The sequence below is a fragment of the Cygnus olor genome, chromosome 12, assembly GCF_009769625.2.
Source record: "Cygnus olor isolate bCygOlo1 chromosome 12, bCygOlo1.pri.v2, whole genome shotgun sequence".
NCBI classification, from domain to species: Eukaryota; Metazoa; Chordata; class Aves; order Anseriformes; family Anatidae; genus Cygnus; species Cygnus olor.
In genome coordinates, this window is record NC_049180.1 from 1,171,331 (window position 1) to 1,191,088 (window position 19,758).

A 19,758-nucleotide genomic window follows, 5' to 3' on the forward strand; every position below is an offset into this window, starting at 1 on the left:
TGCCCGGCCCGGTGCCGGTGTCCCCTCCCCATACCCGTACCAGTGCCCACCCCCCCGTCCCCCTCTGGTACCGGCGCCCACCCCCCCCACTACTGGTGCCACGTCCCCCCCCCCCAGTACCGGCCCGGTACCGGCGCTGCCCCACACCCAGCCTGGCCGGGCCCAGAACTGCCGCCCCCTGCCCCTCCCCAGCCCGGTACCAGCACCAGTACCCCGCCCCCTGGTACCGGTACTGCCCCCCCGGAACCAGCGCCCCCCCCCCCAACCCCCCCTACCGGTGCCACCTCCCCCCCCAGCCCCCTCCAGTACTGGCACCGCCCCCCGGCCCGGTACCGCTGCCCCCTCCCCTGCCCTTTCTGCCCCCCTCCCCCGGTACCGGTGCCCCCCCGCGCCCCCCCGGACAGAGCGGATCCGGTGCCGGCGGTGGCAGCGGTTTATTGCGCGGCGCTAGGTGCCGAACGGCTGCTGCTGCACGGGCGGCGGGAGCTGGGCGCGGATATCGGCCAGGGGCCGCTCCACCAGCACCAGGCGGTTCTCCTCCAGCAGCTCGGCGAACAGCAGCGGCTGCGGGCACGGCGGGGGGGTCAGCGGGCACGGGGGCATCCCCAGCCCCAACACAGCCCCCCCGCCGCGCCCCGGGGCACCGGGACCCCCCCGCCCGGGGTTAGGGCAGGGGCCGGTGGCCGTGAGCCCACCTGGAACTTCTTGCAGATCTTGAAGGCGTGCAGCTGCCGCTGCCGGGCGGGCTCCGGGAGCTGCTTCAGGGCGCTCTGGTTGAGCAGCGGGACGCTGGCATCGGGCAGGGGCTGCGGGGGCACAGCCACGTCAGCTGCCCGCGCTCCTGCGGGCTGGGACGGGCCCCGGGTGCAAATCCTGGCCCCCGGGTCCCGCAGGCACTCGGCATCCCCAGGCCTTCCCCAGTACCCCCCGGTGCCCTTCCCTTGCTCCACCAGCACGAGCATCCCATCCCCCCCCGGAGCACGCGCCGGCAGCCCCCAGCCCCGCTCACCAGGGACTTGTCGAGGACGCAGAACATGTAGACGTCGTGCAGCAGGATGTGCGCGGGGTTCTGGGGGTTGAAGGCGATGTGGGTGATGGGGGTGTCCCTCTCCAGCCAGGCCTTGTGCAGCCCGCAGTTCTGCACCGTGCGGCTCCAGGCCGTGTACTGCTTCTCGGGGATGCTGAACTCGAAGAGCTGCGGGGCGGGAGAGGGGACGGGGGCGGCCCCACGACCACCCAGCATCACCCCCGTGCCAGCACGCAGCACCCCCAGCCGGGCTGCGAGTGCTGCGTGGGGACAGGATCCTGCCGGGGACAGCAGCAGGGACAGCTCCTACCTGCTGGTCCGCGTAGGCGATGACGAGGTTGTTGGTGGCCGGGTGGATGGCGAGGGCCGTCACCGCGCAGCTGTAGGTGGGCACCGTGCAGTGGTGCTGAAAGGGGAGGGGACAAAGCTGGGAGCACGCGGGGACAGCCTCTGCACCGCAGACCTTCCCTAACGCCCCGTGGGACCTCTCCCTCCCTGCTCCAGGGACGCAGCAGGGCCTCTGCACAGAGCCCGTGCTCGCAGCACCCCGAGGCAGAGCGCTCAGCCCCCCGGCGCCTTCTCCTACCTTGAAGTGTTTCAGGCTGTACACGTGGATTTCCCAGTCCCCGCTGACCGCCGCCAGCCAGTTCCCATCAGCGCTCGATGCCAGCAGGTAAACAGCCTCGGCCGTGCCTGGGGGAACGCCGTGCACCCGCCCCAGTGGGTGCTGACGGCCCAAGGAGCCACCGAGCCTCCCCCCGAGGCGTCCCAGACCTGCGTCCCCCCTCCCTATCAGCGCCCCGCGGGGCTGACACAGAGGCAGGGCAGGGCCCCACAAAACCCAGCGTGGGCAAGGGGCCGCACCCCAGGGGACCCCGGTGCCCGCTCCCCACCTGCGGGCGGGCGCAGCGTGTGCAGGTGTTTGCAGCCCCCCGGCTCCAGCAGCTGGAGGACGTGGACGGAGCCTCGGTCAGAGGCGACAAAGAGCCGGCCCGAGTCGGAGGCGCACTGCAGCTGGTACGCGGGGAGCAGCAGCTTGGGCACGCCGGGGACCTGAGGAGGAAGGCAGCAAGAAGGTCACCCACTGCCGCCAACCGGCCCCAGAGCTGCTCCGACCCACCCCCCGGTGTCACGAGCAGCCCCCGCTCCCCGCGAGCTCCCCCCGCCGCCCTTCCCTCGCTCCTTCCCGTGCCCACCTTCTTGACGCTGACGCTGTCGCCCTCGTGCTGCACGCGGTAGAGGTGGAAGCGGGAGGCCGTGCAGTAGGCGACCCAGCTGCCGCAGGGCGAGACGCAGCTGCAGTAGATGTGCTCGGGACCCTGGGGACGTGGAGGTGCTGAGCGGGGCCCGCAGAGCCTCCCTGGCAGCATCCCGAGCCCGCACAGCCCTCCTCGTGGGGCCGGGCACCGCAGCGGGTCCCTGCTGGCCCCCCCCAGCTCAGCCCTCGGAGGGAGCAGAGCCTCCCAGCCACCTCCTGCTGCCCCGGCCCGGCCCTACCTTGCTCTTGAGCTGCAGGAGGTGCTCAGGCATGCGGCAGACGGGAAGGACCTCGCCGTCCTTTCCTGGGATGACAACCAAGCAGGCAGCACGTCAGCAAACACGGAAACCACACAGCTCCCAGGGAGCAGCTGGGGGTCCGGGGGAGCGGTGCCAGCCAAGGGGCACCAAGGGACGCCCCAGACCCTTCCCCGGCCTCACCCCAGGCCTGAGCTCCCCGGGAACCAGGCAGCTCAGGGAGAAGAGCGTGCTCTCAGCAGCAGCACAGCCGTGAGCAGAGCAGAGCTGCACAGAGGATGTTAAACACCACCCCGCTGCCCCAGCAGCAGGGCTGCTCGCACCCTGAAGCGCCCCGGGCGCTGCGGGCTCTGCCCCGAGGTAAAACACAGCCGTCTGTACCCGACAGCCACCGTCCGTACCCGACAGCCACCGCAGGCTCACCGGTTTCATTGGTGGAGCCGAGTCTCCAGAGCTCCAGGTGCTGGGAGAACTGGAAGAGGAGGAGCCGGGCTTTCCTGGCGCAGGAGACGAGGCGGCGCTGCGGGCAGAAACGGGCGCGCTGTCAGGAGCCCGCAGCCGGGGCGAAAGGGCTGGGGCGAGCCAAAACGCCCCGGGGGGCCGGAGGGGAACGGCTCGGGTGCCGTGGGATGGGAGCCCAGAGAGGGAGCCCCAGCAGGACCAGCAGGACAGGCTCACCAGCTCCCAGCCCCATCGCGGGAGCCTCCGGGTGCCAGGGCTGGGGAGGGGACCCCGCAGGGCCCCGCTGCTCCCGCAGAGCCTGCCCCGCGCCCCGGGCAGCTGCCGCAGGACCCCGCTCAGCGCCCCACTCACGTGGGGGAAGGTGAACTTGCGCAGCACCGCCTCGTAGCCCTTCCTCTGCACCTTCTCCATGAGCGGGCGGATCACCAGCTGGGCGTCCAGGCCTGGGAGCCAGGCAGAGCGCGGTGAGGAGGCGTCGGGGAGGGGGACGCCGCCACCCAAGCCTGCCTGGTGAGCACGCCCCGCAGCCCCTACCTCCGGAGATGAGAGCTGTCGGGCTGTGCGCCACGGCTCGCACGTCGTGCGTGTGGTACTGGAACGGCTTCGTCCGCACCCAGCGCTTCTCCTGGCCGCCCGCCTTCACCGGCAGCAGCTGGAACTGGTAGGTGGCCCCCGTCGAGGTGCCCACAACGATGCTGTCCTCCTTCTGGGAGGAAAAGAGGGCTGCAGCTCGCAGGGGACGGGGCCGACGGGCGCCGCTGCCAGGAGCAGGCGTGAGCTCTACCTCTGACACAGCCAGCGAGAGGACGGCCGAGGTGCTGACGGTGTGGGACTCCAGCAGCGTGCCCCGCTCCCAGTCCCAGAACTGCACCCTCCCGAACGAGTCCGAGCTCACGACGGCGCCGTCGGACAGGAAGGCGATGCTCCACACCACGCACTCGCGCTTCTTGGGCTTTGGCACGTGGTAGTTCACCATGATTCTCTGCACCGTCCGGCCTGAGGTGCGGGAAGGATTGGTTGGGACGGGAAAGGGAGCGGGGTGGGACCGGGTGCCCTCCCTGCCTGGAGCAGGGCAACCTCAGTCCTCGCCTGATCCCCTCCCCGTGCCCAGCTCGCTGCAGGACTCCTGGGCTGGGAGCTGCCGCGGAGCCGTGCAGACGCCCCAAAGCAGGGGCACGCGGCTGCTGATGCTGCCCCGGGGCTGGGGCCACCCCAGGCTCTGCGGGGAGCGGTGCCCCGTCGCCAGGGCACCTCGTTACCTGAGCGGACATCGAGCACGCGGATGAAATCGATGGAGCCGGCCGCGATGTGGGTCCCCAAGGGGTGCCAGGAGAGGCACAGCACGCGCCCTGCGAAGGAGGAGGCTCCAGGAGCGCCGCAGGGCACCGCAGCCCCTCGGTGACCGGGGCCAGGGCGGCTGGGGGGGGGGCACAGGGAGGACGCCGCCGCCGCCGAGCCCCCCGCTCACCTTTTTGCCGGTCCAGGTTCTTCTCAAACTGGATGCCGCCGGGCACCACCTGGAAGATCTTCACCGAGCCGTCCTCGCAGCCGATCTGCGGGGACCGGGGTCAGCTCCGGGAGGGCGGCAGCTCCTCCGCCACCGTGGTGGTGGTGGGGTCCTGGCCCCGTCCCCGTACTCACCGCCAGCCGCGTGCCGCCGCCGTTGGCCACCATGCTCCAGATGGGCCCCCCGAAGCCGTCGACGGCGCGGGCCGGGCGCAGGCGCTGCAGGTCGTACTCGGTGATGTCCCCGCTGAGGCCGGCCCCGAAGAGCCGCTCCCCGGCCGCCCAGCACAGCGCCTCCACCGAGCGGGCCTGGTGCCCCGGGATGGCCTGCGGGGGGGGGCGTGTTCAGCACCGGGATGCTCCCCACGGTGACCGCTTACCCCCGGTGCCCCCGGTCCTCCCGGTACCCGCTTACCGCCGCTACCCCGGTTCCCCCCAGTGCCCGGTTCCCTCTGGCCACCCCCAGTTCCCCCCGGTGCCCCTGCTCCCCCCAGCCCCTTCAGTAACTCCGCTCCCCCCGGTGCCCCCGGTACCCGGTTACCGCCAGCCCCTCCCGGTCCCCCACTGCCCCACTCCCTCCGGTACCTGGTTACCCCCGGTGCCCCCGGTCCCCCGGGTACCCGGTTACCCCTGGTCCTCCCGGTCCCGCGTTGCCCCGCTCCCCTCGGCCCCCCCGGTGCCCGGTTACCCTCCGGTGCCCCCGGTCCTCCTGGTACCCGGTTACCCCCAGCCCCCCCCGGTCCCGCGTTGCCCTGCTCCCCTCGGCCCTCCCGGTGCCCGGTTCCCCCCGGTACCCCCCGGCCTCCCCCCGTTCCCCACTGCTCCGCTCCTCCCAGTACCCGGTTACCGCCGGCCCCCCCCGGTCCCCCGTTACCGTCGGTACCCCGGTTCTCCTCCGGTGCCCAGTTCCCCCCGGTGCCCGGTTACCGCCGGCCCACCCGGCCCCCCGTTCCCCCCGGTGCCCCCGTTCCCCACCTTCTCCTGGAAGCAGCTCCCGCCCAGCCCGTACACCTCCACGGCGCCGTCGGTGCGGGCGAGCGCCAGGCGGCGGCCGCGGGGCAGGTAGGCGAGGCAGCGCACGCCGGCGGGCACCAGGCCGAAGAAGCGCACGCGGTGCACCTCGAACTCCCCCATCCCGGCACCGAGCGCGGCCCCGCTCCCGGCCCCGGCCCCGCCCCGCCGCCACCGGGCCCACGTGCGCGCGGCGCTCCCGGAAGCGGAAGCGCACCGGGAGGGGGCGGAGACGGAAGCGGAAGCGCGGCGCGGCGGGAGATTCGGGTGCGGCGGCGGCGGGACCGGGGCCGGGGAGGGGGGAGCGGGGAGCACTCGGCCGGCACCGCCTCACCGGGAGCGCTGCGGGGCGACGGGGCCGGGGGGGAACCGGGGACGCCGGGGGGAACCGGGACGCGGGGGGGGGGGAGGGGGGAACGGGAGGGGGGAACGGGAGGGGGGCACCGGGCGGGCGTAACCGGGCACGGGGGGGCGGGGGGCAGCCGGGGCAGCACCGGGGCTGGGGGTTGGTACCGGGGATGGGGGGATACGGGGGGTACCGGGAGGGGTCCCGGGGCTACCGGGGAGGTCCCGGGAGGGGTCTCGGGGGTTTCGGGGAGGTCCCCGGGGGTCTTGGGGAGGTCCCGGGGTGGTCCCGGGGGTACTGGGGTGGTCCCGGGGGGATTCCGGGGGTCCCGGGGAGGTGCCGGTAGGGGTCCCGGGGCCGCAGCACGCTGCGGGGTCCCCGCCGGTCCCATCCCGGCCGTGCCCGCAGTGACCGGGGCTCCGCAGGCCGCGCCATGGTGCAGCTCGTCGTCTCCAGGTGAGCGCGGGCCGGGCCCGGTGCCCGGTACCGGTTAGGCTGAGAGCCCGGCGGTGACCCCCCCCTCACCCCCCTGTCTCCCGGCAGCACGGGCGGCCTGCCCCGGTGGGTGCTGCTGGAGCTGCAGGGCGAGGTGGAGGCGCGGAGCGGCGGCGCGCTGCCCGGGAGCCTGCTGGGAGACCTGCACTACACCCGTGAGGCACGGAGCCCCCCGACCCCCCGCCGCGGGGCCGCCCCGCCACGGGGCCGCTCACAGCCCTCAGCCTCTGCTCACCCCCCCCGCAGGGCGTCCCGGTGCTGGTGGTGGGCCACCACGTGCTGTACGGGAAGGTGGTGACGCTGGAGAAGCCCTTCGCCGTGCTGGTGAAGGAGGCGGCCGGCCCCGCGCAGCCGCACGCCCGCTACGCCGTCACCGCCCTCATCAAGACCAAGCTGCTCTTCAAAACCCGCCCCAAGCCCATCATCACCAACGTGCCCCGCAAGGTGTGAGGGCACCGACCCGCTGCCCTCATCACCGACGCGCCCAGGAAGGCGTGAGGACACGGCCCTGCTGCTGGCATCACCCGTGTGCCCAAGGCATGAGGACGTGGACCTGCTGCTGGCACCAGCGTGCCCAAGACACGAGGACGCGGACCTGCTGCCGCCACGGGGCTCAGCCCTGGCTCTGCAGGCACCCCGTGCCCTTCCCAGGTCCCTGTCCCCCCGCAGTGACAGCGGGGGAGAGCCAGGGCACAAACCCGGCGCCCCTCCGAGGTGAGGAGCGTCGGGGGGAGCGCAGCCGCAGGGCCAGGCTGTGCCCACGGGGGCAGGACTCGGCTCTGTGGCCGTGCTCGTGCTGCCCGGGGGGCTTTGGCTCAATCAACCTGGCTCGTCAGCATCTGTCCCCCCCAAAACACACCCCTGCAGCTGGCAGGGCACTGGAGGCAGCTGGAGACGGGCAGGGTCTGTCTCAGCACCAACTGCCCTCGAGTCTCCCCCCGCACAGGAAGGACTTCATGGATTTGGGGCAGGGGGAGAGCGGGGCTGACACGCCGGCCTTTCTCTGCGCAAGTCTTTATTGTGACAAATCCAGCGGGATATAAAAAACAGACCTCTCAAAATATGAAAAAAACACGGGTTAAAAAATAAATAGATTTACAAACCATCAGCAATAAGTGTAAATACGAAAAGAGCTACAAAAGTCTCCTAAAAAACCTCGTCTTAAATAAAAAACCCAGATTGCTCGACTGTAGAAAGGTTCTAGCCCTGAAAAAAGAGGGCCCAGGGGAGACGGCCGTGGGTAAGCACCCGGGGGGACCTGGTGGGCAGGGAAAGGCTGGGAACCGGCTTTCCCCACCCTCCTCTGCATGTCCGGGCCCAAAACCCAGCGCCTCCCGCTGTCTAGACAGGTGCCAGGCTCCCTCCTCGCTTCCAGAGCTGGGGGGCAGAGGAGGGGCTGTGGGGAGGCAGCCGGCACGGAGCTGGGGTGCGCTCGGCTCTGTAGGGCCGTGGGCTGGCCGGCGCTCCACCACGGCCCCGTGTGGGTGACACTCCAACCAGCCCACGGCCCCGCTTTTCCTGCTCCTGCCCAAGCTGCGGGCACAAAAACAGGAGCCAGGGTCCCCCCCGAGCTCTTTGGCAAAGCGCAACGGGAGCGCCGCCCTCCTGGGGCAGCCGGGCCCCCCGCGAGGGGTCGGGGGGAGCTGTGGGTACGTGCCCGCACATACCCAGCCGTGGGGCGAGGACGTGGCCCTGGGGGACATTCGTGAGCCGCCGGAGCTGCGTGGGGACGGAGCAGGGGGGTGCTAGGGCCCCGCCGGGGGTGGCCCCAGCTGGCAGCACCAGCCAGCGGTGCCTGGCACTGGCACAGCGCCGGGGGAAGTGGTGCTAACGCTGCGGTGAAATCCCACCTCTGCCCCTGACCCGCGGCAGGGAGCGGGGCTGAACCTGCAGCCGGCTCCGGCTCACGCAGAGGCTACACGGGGATTTTGGGGACGGGGTGGGGGGGCACCGTGGGGGGCGCAGCAACCCCAGCGGTATCGAGCATCACAGCTCAGCACCCGGCCGGACGCGTGGGGTCCTCTCTCCATAGCACCGTGGGGACGACGTCGAGGTCCCCAGGGAAAGCACCGAAGGACGGCGGCCCCGGCGGGGGGAGCCCAGCCAGCGGAGCTCCCGCAGCGCCCAAACGCTCGGCGTGGCACAGGGCTGCCCTGCAGCACCAAGGCCGTGCCGAGCACAGCTCCAGGCAGCCCCGGCGCGGCTGCTCCCTGGCCGCCAGCACCCACCGGGCTGAGTCTTACAGGAAAAAAAATCAAATTAAAAAAAGGGAAAAGTGGAAAAAAAAAAAAAGAAAAAAAAAAAAAAACAAGACTTGATCACGAACGCTTCCTTGGGCTGCTCCTGGGCCGGGAGGGGACGGTGGCGGTGTCCCCGTCCCCCGGCACCCCGCTCACACCTCGGCGAAGGCCAACCCGCACTGCTCCTGCCGCTTGCCGCAGCGCCGGGCGACGATGGCCAGGTAGAGCGTGAGCAGGGCCACCCAGTAGCAGGCGTAGAGGATGGCTCCCGAGACGAGGAAGGCCACCTCGGTCTCGCTGAGCAGGTCCTGGCTGTAGGCGGTGTAGGCCAGCCCGCCCAGCAGCACGGCCACCCACACCGACACCGGCAGCAGCCCCACGAAGTTGACCACGACGGTGCGGCGCCCCGACGTGCCCCAGCCCGACTTGTTGATGGTGGCGATGGCGAACATCTTGGCGGGCAGCAGGCTGGACATGTAGAGCAGGGCGTAGAGGGACATGAAGATCATCTCGGCGCTGCCCCGCAGGAAGCAGGCGTAGGTGGCCTTGATGATGCCCACCAGCTGCACCGTCAGCAGGAAGAGGAGGATGTTCCAGATGCGGCCGCGGTAGAAGAGCTGGATGACGGTGGCGATGAGGAAGAAGGGGAAGAAGCCGGTCACCACCGACTCGTAGGTCATCCAGAGGTGGTGCTTGTGGAACCACAGCGCGTTGTAGAGCCACTCGCGGAAGTAGGACTTGCTCCAGCGGGTCTGCTGGTTGAGCCAGCGCAGGTAGCGGGTGGGCGTCTCCGTCAGGCACTTGGAGCGGGCCGTGTACTTGGTCTGGTAGCCCAGGCTGAGCACGCGGTTCGTGAGGTGCCGGTCGTCCCCGAAGCTGCACTTGCTGCCCAGGAAGGTCTGGTGGTACCAGTCCTCCAGGAACTGCTGCAGCAGGGCGTTGCGGTACATGCCCAGGGGCCCGCTGATGCACTGCACGCAGCCGAAGTAGGACTGGCAGGCGCGCTCCACGTTGAAGGCCATCCAGTACCGCACGCTGCTCAGGAAGGAGATCCACGAGTCGTACTTGTTCAGGATCTGGGGAGGGGACGGCATCAGCGCCGGCACCGCCGGTAACGGGACCGGCCTCGCTGTGCCCCCACGCGCCCCGGCCGCCCCGTGTCGCCCTCCCTGCCCGCGGTACCTGGACGTCGCCGCCGACGCCGCCGACGCGGGGGTCTGCCTCCAGGATGCGGAGCATCTCGGCGGTGCAGGCGGGGTCCAGCACCGTGTCTGAGTCACACACCTGGGGGCAGAGGCAACGTCGAGCCCCGCTCCTGCCGCCCACGCGCGCCCGGCAGACGGCCCAGCCCCAGCCGGGCAAGCCCGAGCCGCGGCCGGCGAGACGAGGCAGGGCCCCGCAGACCGGCAGGCGGTGGCAGGGAGCGGAGCGCCCCGCGGTGCCCGGCCACCGCTGCCCCGGGACACCCAGCCCCGCAGACCGGCCCCGAGCGACGGCACCGCGCTGGGACCTGCCCTCGCCGCCCCCCCAACCCAGGCCACGGGGGTCCGGAGCCCCACGCAGTGCCGCCACATGGCATCCCCCCGGTGACGCCTGCGCACGGCACGGGATGCACCGAGGAGGTGGCACGAAGCCCTCGCGGGCAGGGCTGCACCTGCAGGGTCCCTGCCGCCACCCCACTGCTCACGGCGCGCCCACGGCCCCCCGCCCGGCCCCCACGTCCACCTGGATGTAGTCCACGGAGTCTCCGAGCGCCCGGAAGGCCGTGTACATCACCTCGCGCTTCCCGCCCCACTTCTGCAGGATGCAGGAGTAGGTGGTGCCGCGCACCAGCGCCTGGACGCGGGCCAGCCCTTCCCGCAGCCCGGCCTCCGTCTCGCCCTCGCCCCACGTGTGGAAGTTGCTCCTCCAGACGTAGCTGCCCGCCCGCTCGGAGCCCATCACGTCGTGGAAGATGTCCAGCATGTAGGTGTCGTCGGGGCCGTTGCCGTCCACCACCATCACCACTTTGAGGTCGGGGAAGGCGATGCGCTTGACGGAGCGCAGGCACTTCTTCAGGTAGTCGGGGTCCTCCTGGTAGGCGGCGATGCAGAGGGCCACCGAGCGCCCCAGCCGCACCGGCCGCCCCTCGCCCCGCATGCGCCGGTGCTCCAGGAAGGCGAAGAGGCTCTGGATGAAGAGGTGCAGCCCCAGGATGGCTCCGTAGAGCCCGAAGGAGAGGTAGTGCTTCTCCGTGTGGATGAACTGGTACCCCGTGACGTAGGCGGCCAGGATGCCCCCCAGCACCGCCAAGGCGAAGAGGCTGGTCCCGACTACTCGCAGGGCCGTGGAGAGGCTCACTGGCATCTGGGCGGGATGGGGACAGTCAGGGCACGGCCACCACCGGGGGGGACAGGGGAGCACGGGCACACGGGGCAGCCCGGTTGTCTCCCACCCCATCCACCTGCAGTCACCGCTCGGTGGGGGGGGCACATCCCAGTGCCCCCACCGCAGCCCTGCAGGGCCTGGAGGACAGGGAAGGGCACGGGGACAGCGGGGACCTGGCACCGGGGGGTCCCCAGGGGAGAAGCCCTGCGTGGGCACAGCCCCCCGGAGCCCCCCCAGGCAGGACCCGGCAGCCCCCCCAGCGGCGCGGCCGGCAGCGCCCGGAGCCCCCCCCCCGTTATCCGGGCTGCGGGACGGGCACCGGGCAGCAGGTACCGGGCACCGGGCAGCGCCCCGGGGCATCGCCGGCGGGCGGGGGGGGGGAGGGGGGGGGGGGGCACGGGCAGCGCAGGGCGGTGCGAGGGGGGGGCGCAGGTTTGGGGGGGGAGCGGCTGGAAGGGGGCTGCCGGCAGCGCCCCCGGCGCCCCCCGGCCCCGCAGCCCCCGGTGCCGGCTCCGCGGTCCGGGGTGGGGGGGGCGCGGCCGGTCCCGCAGCGCCGCGGGGGAGCCCCGAGCCGGCACCGGCGGGGCGGGAGGGAGGGGAGGGACCGGGGCCGGGGCCGGGACTCACCGTGCCGGTGCCGGTGCCGGTGCCGGTGGTGCCGCTCGCCCCGGCCGCCGCCGCCGCCGCTGTGCACCCGGCCCGGCCCGCGCGGCCGCTTTATACCGCGGCGGGGCCGGCACCGCCCGCAGCCCGCGGGGTCCCCGCCCGGCACCGGCACCGGCACCCCCGGCACCGGCACCCCCGGCACCACCCCCGGCCCCGGCCCCGCCGGCCCCGGCCCCCGCCCCGCCCGCGGGACCCGCCCGGCCCCGCACTGCGGGAGCGCTGCCGGCACCGGCACCGGCACCGCGCCGGGCTCCACCGGCACCGGGCACGGGCCGCAGCTCCGGGACACCCCGGGGACGCCGCGGGCACCCCCGCGCCGCCCGCCAGGGCCACCCCCCTGTCCCCGTGTGCCACCGGTGCCGTTCTCGGCCACCGGCCGTGCCCCCCCCGAGCCCATCAGCCGCCCACCTGGGGACGCCCGGGGCCCACCTCGTGGCGTCCCCCTGTCCCCCACGCAGGAACGGGGCCACCCCGGGGACAGGAGCCCCGCGCCCGTCACGCACGAGGTGTCGGTGCCAGGCTGGTGGGGGGGTCCCTGCCCGCCCCGGGGCGCACCGTGCCCGCTGAGCCCCCCGAGCTGCAGCCGCTGCTCAGACCCCGCGCGTTCAGGTCCCTCACCCAGAGGGGCCAGGGGCTCCCCGGGGGTGGCCCCCTGCCCATGGTGGGGCAGGGACGAGCTGGGACCCCGGCACCACCGGTGGGGCTCCCACGTGGCACCGCGTGGTGGGGTGACACCCAGAGTGGTCGTGTCCCCAACTCAGGGGTGCACAGGGGTGCCCCAGGGCTGTGGGTGCTGATCTGCAGGAGGCACAGAGGGGACACGGACAGGGACAGGGACAGGGACAGGGACAGGGACAGGGACAGGGACAGGAGGGTGCGTGTCCCCACCCCACTGCAGGTGCCCAGCACCAGGGTTACCCCCTGGCCCCGTTACCTTTCAGTGCGATCCCAGCTCCCCGGTGCTCGCCCTGCTCTCTCTGCACGAGCGCTTCCCAAGGTACAAATAAAATTTCCTCCTCCTCCGGCACAGAAATCTCCTTGTTCACAGCAGCAGAACTGCAGCCAGACGCCCAGAAAGCAGCACGAATGCAGACTTCTCATTCAAAACCCTTCCTCTGGCTGTCTGCTCCAGGCCCTGGCAAGGCAGTGCCGGTACGGCAGCATCCCGGCGCACGCCTGCAGCCCGGCACCGGCACCGGCACCAGCACCGGGTGCGCAGGCTGGCGGCAGCGAGAGCAAGGGGGAGCGCCCGGCCACTGCCGTGCTCCATCAAGGACAGTGTGCTCCTGGCCGCCCGCCCTGCCTGCGCCCACCCAGCTGAGCACGGCACGGCACAGCATGGCCCGGCACGGCACGGCACGGGTGGCTTTGTTGGGAGGGGGGGTGCAGCCTGGCACCCCAACCTTGCAGGGCAGGGGCGCACTGACTCCCCCACAAACCCTCGGCCCAGCACAGTGCGGGGCGGGCTGGGGCACAGATTTGCTGCGGGTGCTGGGGGGGCTCTGGGCTGCAGGACCCCCAGGTACCCTGGTGCAACCCTGCACGTCCCCGCTCCCTCCCTGTCCTGTGGGTGCAGGGAAGGTCCTGGCCCAGGAGCAGGGTGCACAGTGCTCTGCGGGTTTGGGGTGTCCCCCTCGGTGAGGGACCTTTGGGGGCTGCCCTGATGGAGGGAGAGGAGTGACCCCAGTGCTGGGATGTCCCCAGACGTGGAGGTGCCCCGCAGGGCCCTGCAGCCCCAGCCCTAGGATGGGGGGGGGGCTCTGATGCAGCTCCCCGGAGCTGCCGGAAAGGCACTGGGAGGGCCCCAGTGCCAGTGGGGCAGGAGCTTGGAAACACCAGCATCATTTCCCTCTTTTCCACTGGGGAAATCACTCCAATTTGGCTAAAATCACAACATTTTGGCTCTGTTTCAGCCACTGCTTCCAGGCATCTTCTTCCCTGGCCCACACCTGGGGCTGGTGCCCCTCGATGCCACTCGATGCCCACGGGCACCCCAGGGGCTGGGCTGGGCGAGTGCCACCAGCCAGCTCGGCACGGCTGCAGACGAAGCCCCCTCTCCCTCCCGGCTCCCTCCATGGTCTCAGGGGAAGCCGCAGCACCCCGTGCTGCTTCCAGCCCCAAGAGCTCAAGCACCGGCCCCGTGGCTCCAAGCTGGGCACCCCCCCACGCGAAGGGCTGCTCCATGGGGCTGATGCCCCAAACCCCCCCAGGACCCAGGGGCTCCATGGCCCATGCTGTTGTCACCATCCCAAGCAGGCAAGAATGAGCATGGCTGAGAGCACCCAGGGGCTTCATGTGGCTCCCAGAAACATCACACACACGGCAGAGGGTTTCTCCGTTTAATCCGCCATCCCTGCACTGGTCAGGCTGGTGCTGCCCTGGCCGAGGGGGGCTGGTGAGGCTGCCTGCCCCCGGCACCGCTGCGGTTCCACCACGGCTGGCACCTGCTGCAGGCGGCCCAAGGGCGCAGCAAACCTGTCCCCTCCAGGGAGCAAAATCGCCCGGCACGGGAGCAGGAAAAGTCTCTTTCTGTAGGGGAGCGCTGCCAGCACCTGCTACGGCAGCACCACGATCTTCTTCTCCAGCACCTGCGGGGGGAAGAGGCCGCCCCGCACCGCCTGGCCCAGCTCCTCCAGCGCCAGCTGGGCATGCAGCACGGCCGCGCCGTCGGGCTCGGCCGCCACCACGTGCTTCAGCAGGCGGTACAGGTCCCGCAGCACGTCCCGCAGCACCTGGGGAGAGCAGAGGGCAGAGCCACGGTCAGCACCCGCCGGAGCCCCGCCGGCACCCAGCACAGGCCCCGAGCAGCGCACGGCGTGCTCCGGCAGGCGCGGCTGTGCCCCTTCCACCTGGGCAGCGCCGGGACGCGGCACCACCACCATCGCCGCGCTGACTCACTGCCCTCCCCTCCTGTGACTCAGTTTCCCCGCACATTCATGGCACTGCCGGCTCTCCCCAGGCCCCTGAACCTGCAGGGATGGGGGAGATGGACGCGAGCTGGGCGGCCCTGGCAGCAGCCGGGGTGGGCGCAGTGCATGAGGACAGCTACGGACGACGACCAGCGGCACGGCCCTGCTCATGCGTGCACTGCTGCAGCATCGAGCCCTGCGAGGGTGCAACATCCCCAGCCCCTCTGCAGGATGAGGCCCGTGACCAGCCCCAGCTACCCGCCCATGGACCGCGGCACCCCTGCCTGCAGAGGGGCACCCTGGAGCTGCCCGCTGGGGATTCCCGCGGGGAACCGGCTGCTTCCTTCCTAGGAACTGAGTCCCAACACACTGCTGGGAAGTGGGAAGGGAGGCGACGGCCTGGGCAAACCTGGTCCTTCCCAAGCCAAATAATCGATCATCGGGGCCCTCAGGGCAACTCCCACGGCTTCCCAGAACCTGGCGCTGCCCCACGGCCCAGCCCAGCAGGGAACTGTCCCAAGGGATGCACCACCACGTCCCCCTGCCCCAGGAAGGAGGGCGCTTCAGTGCGGGGCCACAAGCTGTAGGTCGGGCACAGGGCACGCGGAGAGCAGCCCCGAGCTCCTGGCAGAGGCTCCACAGCCCCTAGGCTCAGCAGGACCAACAGATATGGGTTCAGGCTGGGCCACGAGCAGAAGGTGCTCCACGTGGTTTGGGGAAGACAAAGTAATTCACAGCTACAATGCAAAAACGCCACCGTGCCACACGCCTGTGCCCTGACGTCCCCTGAAATGGGTGCTGTGGCTGGAGGGGCCGGGCAGAGCCCCCGGCACGGGCCCAGCCGTGGTGGCCGAGCGCTGGCAGCAGCCCCTGGGTGCCAGCCGCCCTGCTGAGCTGTCCCCGGGCTCAGCCCCGCGCTGCAGGGCCCGTGAGGAGGGCGCAGCTCGCCCGCCTGCAGCAGCGGGTGCCAGGAGGAAGAGGTGCCAACCGCCGATGGCTTCGGGGGCAGATTCCTGCAAGTGCTGAGAAAGGAGCCAGGCCCTTCCCAGAGCAGGGTGCTCTGAAGAGCAGAGCCCTGAGGAGGACGAGAGCTCGAGAGGAGTGCAGGGAGCTGGAGCAAGCTCAGAGGTAGATGCGGATCCGTGGCTCGGCCCCCAGCCTCGTGCTCCCCGTGGCACAGGAGCTGGGGCTCCCTGCGGAAAGGAGCCCTGCCACTTCTAGGAAGCCATGAGGTGAGGATGGCCTGTCCCGTGCTGCTGCTCCGAGCCAGGGAAACAAAACCTCTGCGGCTGCGCGGTGCCGCTGCTGCCCCGGAGAGATGCCAGCGCCCCAGCAGAGGGTCGGCGTCGCCCCAGCGCCGGGCAGGACGCGGGGCTGAGCGCTGCAGGAACCGGCCCTCCTGCCCGGGCTGAGGAACGAAATGGGAAGCAGAGAGTAAGAGAGCCGTGGGGACTGGGATTGCTTTCAGGAGGAAACACAACCAGGTTGTCTTTTTTTTGGGGCGTGGGGGTGGAGAAACAGAGGAGAAGCTTCGACTTGGGGGAGCAAAGAGCCATGGAGGGGAACGCCGGCAGTGACACCGGCAGTGACACCGGCAGCGACACCGGCAGTGACACCGGCAGCCTTCCCTGAAGCCTCCACAAAGAAACAAAGAGCAGGCGTGCACGGAGCACAAAGCACACGCAGGGAGAGCTCCCGCACGGCTGCTCCTGCCGTGGTGCCCTCACAAGCACCCGTCTGCATGTGTGTCCCCAGGGCGGGGACCCTGCGAGGGGTCACCCCCAGGCAGTGCACGAGGCCGGGTGGCCGCCGGGCTGGCTTGGGCAGAGGGCAAGAGCCACAGCCCCAGGCAGAGGGGCTGCTCTGCTCGTGGCTGGGGCCAGGACGTGCTGCGTGTCTGCGTTCGCAGAGGAACGTATCAGGGACCAGGCTGTCCCCAAAAGGCCGCATGCTGGGTCCGAGCTGCAGGGAGGGTGAGAATGGAGGGAAAGGGAGACAAAGGGCAGCTCTGGCTTAAAGCAATAGGAGAGAGAGAAACTGAAACGATTGCAGCAAGGAGCTGGCAGGGCTGTCACCACGCCAGGCTCTCCAAGCTGCTGCCTGCATCGGTGCTGTGAGAATGACTCCGTCCCTGCTGCACCCAGCCCAGCCCTCTCCCGGCCGTTCCCACCGGGAGCAGGGCACACAGCACCCGCCTGCTCCAGAATCAGCAGTAATTTAGGCAGAGGAAGCCTGCAGCTGCTCAGGTAATTATAGCTCAGTTAATTTTCTCCTAACTCCCTGCAGCTGCCACGCATGCCGGAGCCACAACGCCAGCTTGGGGTGACTGCAGCCGTCACCACGCGGGGACATGTCGAGAGCACTCGCCGCTACAGGCAGCCTGGCCCTGCAGGGGGGCAGCCCCCTGGATCAGCAGGACTTCTCGGGGAGCTGCCTGCAGGTGGAATTTCACCCCGTGCACCCCCTGAACCCAGCTGGTCCCTGCTGCCCTCCTCGTCACCAGAGGCAACACAAACAAGGGGCCGGGACCTGCCACCCCTGGGCAGGGGACAACCCCTGGAGCACCGTGCTCCAGGCCGGGGTCTCCCCTCTCCGGGGGGCAGAGGGGCCATGCCGTGGGGCAGCGGGAGGTGACCCACCTCGGTAGCCTTCTCGCTGAGCCCCCGCAGCAGCAGCACCACCACGTGCACGGCAGCTCGGCGCACCTCCGCCTCGGGGTCCGTCTTGGCGATGGCCGTCACACAGGAGGTCACCTGGGGGGGCAGCACGGGGAGGACATCAGCGCGGCCGGTGCCACCACCCACGGCCAGCCCTTAGGCAGGGGCTCAGAGTCCCCATGAGGGGACGCAGGGTGACTTGGCAGGGACGGCGTGGGGCTCTGGCACTCGGCTACGTGCAGGGAGGTCCCACTTGGCACAGAGGCAGCCACAGCCTCATGTGGCCTGAGGCTGGGGGATGGAAAACCCTCCTGGCACCTCCGTCCTTCAGAAACACCGCTCTGCACCCGCTGCCGGACTCTCGCCGTGCTGCCCTGATCTCCCTGGGGCTGGAGCAGCAGAGCCCAGCAGCCGCTCACCTGGAGCTGGGGCAATTTGCCTGGGAAAACCCAGCCATCGGGGCTGGGACGGGCTCTGCCCAGGGCACCGTCACGGCCAGCAGCTGCAGCGCAGAGCGGTGCTGAGCAGTGCGCTCAGGAAAGGATTTCATCATCAGTAATTACGCACAAAGGCTTTCCCTAAGCCAGGAAGGGGATGTGTCCCTGTGCCCTTCTCCTGCCAGCTCTGGAGCTGCAGCCACGCTGTGTCCCCGTGCTGCCTCGCGAGCCCTGGGTCCCTCTGCAACACTGCAGAGCGCCCAGACAGGGGGTGGACTTCTGCAGCAAAAATCGTGACTGCTGCAAGTCCTGCAGAGCCAGCGGTGGCAGTGATGCCGGGTGAAGCAGCTGATGCTGGCGCTGCTCTGCCTGTCGCGCTGTGACCCTGAGCACAGCAGCTGGGAAGTGAGCAGGGCGAGGGGACAGTGGCTGCACCGCGAGCACAAGCAGGTGAGGGAGGCAGTGCTGGCCCTGCCACAAGGCTCGCCTTCATCAGGGGCGCTGAGCCCAGCTGAGGCTGCAGCATGCTCCTGGTGTCATGTAGTGTCCTTAAAAGCCCACACAGGAACGCTGCTGCCACGGGGCCATGCCTCCTTCAAGCACCAGTGCTCGCGGGGCACCGAGCCCCTCCCTGCCAGGGGCTGAGCGCTGTGCAGACGTCTTTGAGAGCTTCAAAAAAGCAGAGTTGAAGGAACCTAATTAAACACCCAGTGACAGCAGGAAGAATTAGCAGAGCTAGCGCGTTCCCGAAATAGCTGCATGTGTGGTGCATTGGCATCTCATCAAATGCTGTCATTACCCCATTGATGCGTGAGCAGCAGCGAGAGGGAACCCAGGGAGAAAAGCCGGAGTGCCGCGCCGACGCTGCTGCCTTCCCTCCAGCCCAGCACCCTGCCAGCCGCCCGCACCAGCACGGCGCTGAGGGTTTGCTGCTCGCAGCTCCCCAAACGTGCAAGCCCTTGTGCAGCCGCTGGGCACGGTGCTCGCCAGCTGCGCGGATGCAGATCGGCACCGTTCGAGCCTGGGCTGCAGCTCCCACGGGCTCTGCTCCCGCACCCGATGCCTTTCTCCTCGCCCTGCTGCAACATCCGCAGCCTGACCAGAGCCCCGGGTCGCAGGCTGGGTGCTGGACACCCGCACAGCCAGGGCAGAAACGTGCCCGAGGCCTGGCCGCCCCTCGCAGGAGCACAGCTGGGGCACCTCTGCGCATCCCCGCCCCGGGCACACACCCGGGCGAGGGCTGAGCACCGCTGCCGTGGCGCTCACGTGGGCACCGAGTGCTCCCCGTCGGTAGTAGCGTGAAGGATAATGAGGTTTCATTAAGGGGGAGGAGGTGCCTTTGGCAGGTACAAAATATGTCTTGAGGTCTTCTGCTGTAGGGAAATGAGGATGGGCGGAGCAGATCCCGCTGCGTTTCCTTGGGGCTGTCTATCACTTCCCATCACAGGAGACATTTTTAGCTCTTTATAAAGCTCTCAGCCCTGAAAATCAGCGCTAGAATTTCCCAGGCGTTTGCTTCAGACTGAATGACTTTTTTACACCCTAATATCTGCAAGTATCATTCACGTCCTCTCCCAGAGTAAGCTCTGAAAGAAACCGTGCTGCTGTGCCCCCAGCAGCGACCCTGCCGGCACCTGACGAAGCAGCCTCGTCAACCAGAGCCAGCCCTGCTATGGCACAGCTGGGGGCTCCCCCAGGGGTTTTGGGGGCTTTGGTACCATGCCAAGCACCCGTCCCCACCGCCTGCCCCCAAAGGACCTGGGCCCCGGCCCCTGGGTGGCACAGCCCGGGACTTCGTGCCCAGCCGGAACATCTCCATCCCCACGGCCCTCAGCCCCAGGCAGTGGCAGGAGGGGAGGTGATGGCGGCTCTCGGGGGGGTTCGGTACCTCCTGGACGACGGAGCCCAGCTGGAAGCCGAGCCTCTGGCACAGCTCCCCCAGGTTGGAGAGGCTGCTGGCGCGCAGCACGCTGTCCGGGTCCCGGGAGCCCCGCAGGAAGGCATGGATCAGGGGCTCTCGGTACTTGACCACCATGTCCCCTGCAAGAGAGAGCACAGCGGTCACGGCAATGCCAGGCAGAGAGCACAGCACGGCTGGCTGGGAGGAGACCCCCACAGGG

At 70.3% G+C, this 19,758-nt stretch overlaps 4 protein-coding genes across 6 annotated transcripts in view; 1 reads left to right on the forward strand and 3 right to left on the reverse strand.

The window, feature by feature from the left end:
* Positions 1-419: 419 nt before the first annotated feature.
* UTP4 (UTP4 small subunit processome component) lies at positions 420-5,737 on the reverse strand. The gene is made up of 16 exons (XM_040571295.1): positions 5,486-5,737; positions 4,646-4,837; positions 4,473-4,557; positions 4,264-4,353; positions 3,789-4,000; positions 3,539-3,710; positions 3,356-3,447; positions 2,966-3,062; positions 2,525-2,589; positions 2,224-2,346; positions 1,921-2,080; positions 1,614-1,720; positions 1,338-1,433; positions 1,010-1,195; positions 696-806; positions 420-564 (listed from the first exon to the last, which is right to left on the reverse strand). The coding sequence occupies exons 1-16, from the start codon at positions 5,642-5,644 to the stop codon at positions 448-450; spliced, it is 2,064 nt and encodes a 687-aa protein (XP_040427229.1). The 5' UTR covers positions 5,645-5,737; the 3' UTR covers positions 420-447.
* A 6-nt stretch (positions 5,738-5,743) lies between these two features.
* Positions 5,744-7,467, forward strand: CHTF8 (chromosome transmission fidelity factor 8). 3 transcript variants are annotated; one of them, XM_040571299.1, is made up of 4 exons: positions 5,744-5,788; positions 6,276-6,323; positions 6,411-6,522; positions 6,609-7,467. In XM_040571299.1, the coding sequence occupies exons 2-4, from the start codon at positions 6,301-6,303 to the stop codon at positions 6,810-6,812; spliced, it is 339 nt and encodes a 112-aa protein (XP_040427233.1). In that variant the 5' UTR covers positions 5,744-5,788; positions 6,276-6,300; the 3' UTR covers positions 6,813-7,467. The 3 variants fall into 3 exon arrangements, with proteins under 3 accessions (XP_040427233.1, XP_040427234.1, XP_040427232.1); XM_040571300.1 differs by having other exon boundaries at positions 5,745-5,788; positions 6,294-6,323; XM_040571298.1 differs by having other exon boundaries at positions 5,765-5,786; positions 6,252-6,323.
* Positions 7,468-7,598: 131 nt separating this feature from the next.
* On the reverse strand, positions 7,599-11,638 carry HAS3 (hyaluronan synthase 3). The gene is made up of 4 exons (XM_040571296.1): positions 11,597-11,638; positions 10,328-10,948; positions 9,785-9,886; positions 7,599-9,678 (listed from the first exon to the last, which is right to left on the reverse strand). The coding sequence occupies exons 2-4, from the start codon at positions 10,946-10,948 to the stop codon at positions 8,755-8,757; spliced, it is 1,647 nt and encodes a 548-aa protein (XP_040427230.1). The 5' UTR covers positions 11,597-11,638; the 3' UTR covers positions 7,599-8,754.
* Positions 11,639-13,960: 2,322 nt separating this feature from the next.
* Positions 13,961-19,758, reverse strand: part of TANGO6 (transport and golgi organization 6 homolog) — a 31,684-nt gene continuing 25,886 nt past the window's right edge. The window contains 3 exon segments of the mRNA XM_040571546.1: positions 13,961-14,367; positions 17,184-17,297; positions 19,527-19,678. Coding sequence (XP_040427480.1) covers positions 14,191-14,367; positions 17,184-17,297; positions 19,527-19,678 — 443 coding nt within the window. The 3' untranslated portion in view covers positions 13,961-14,190.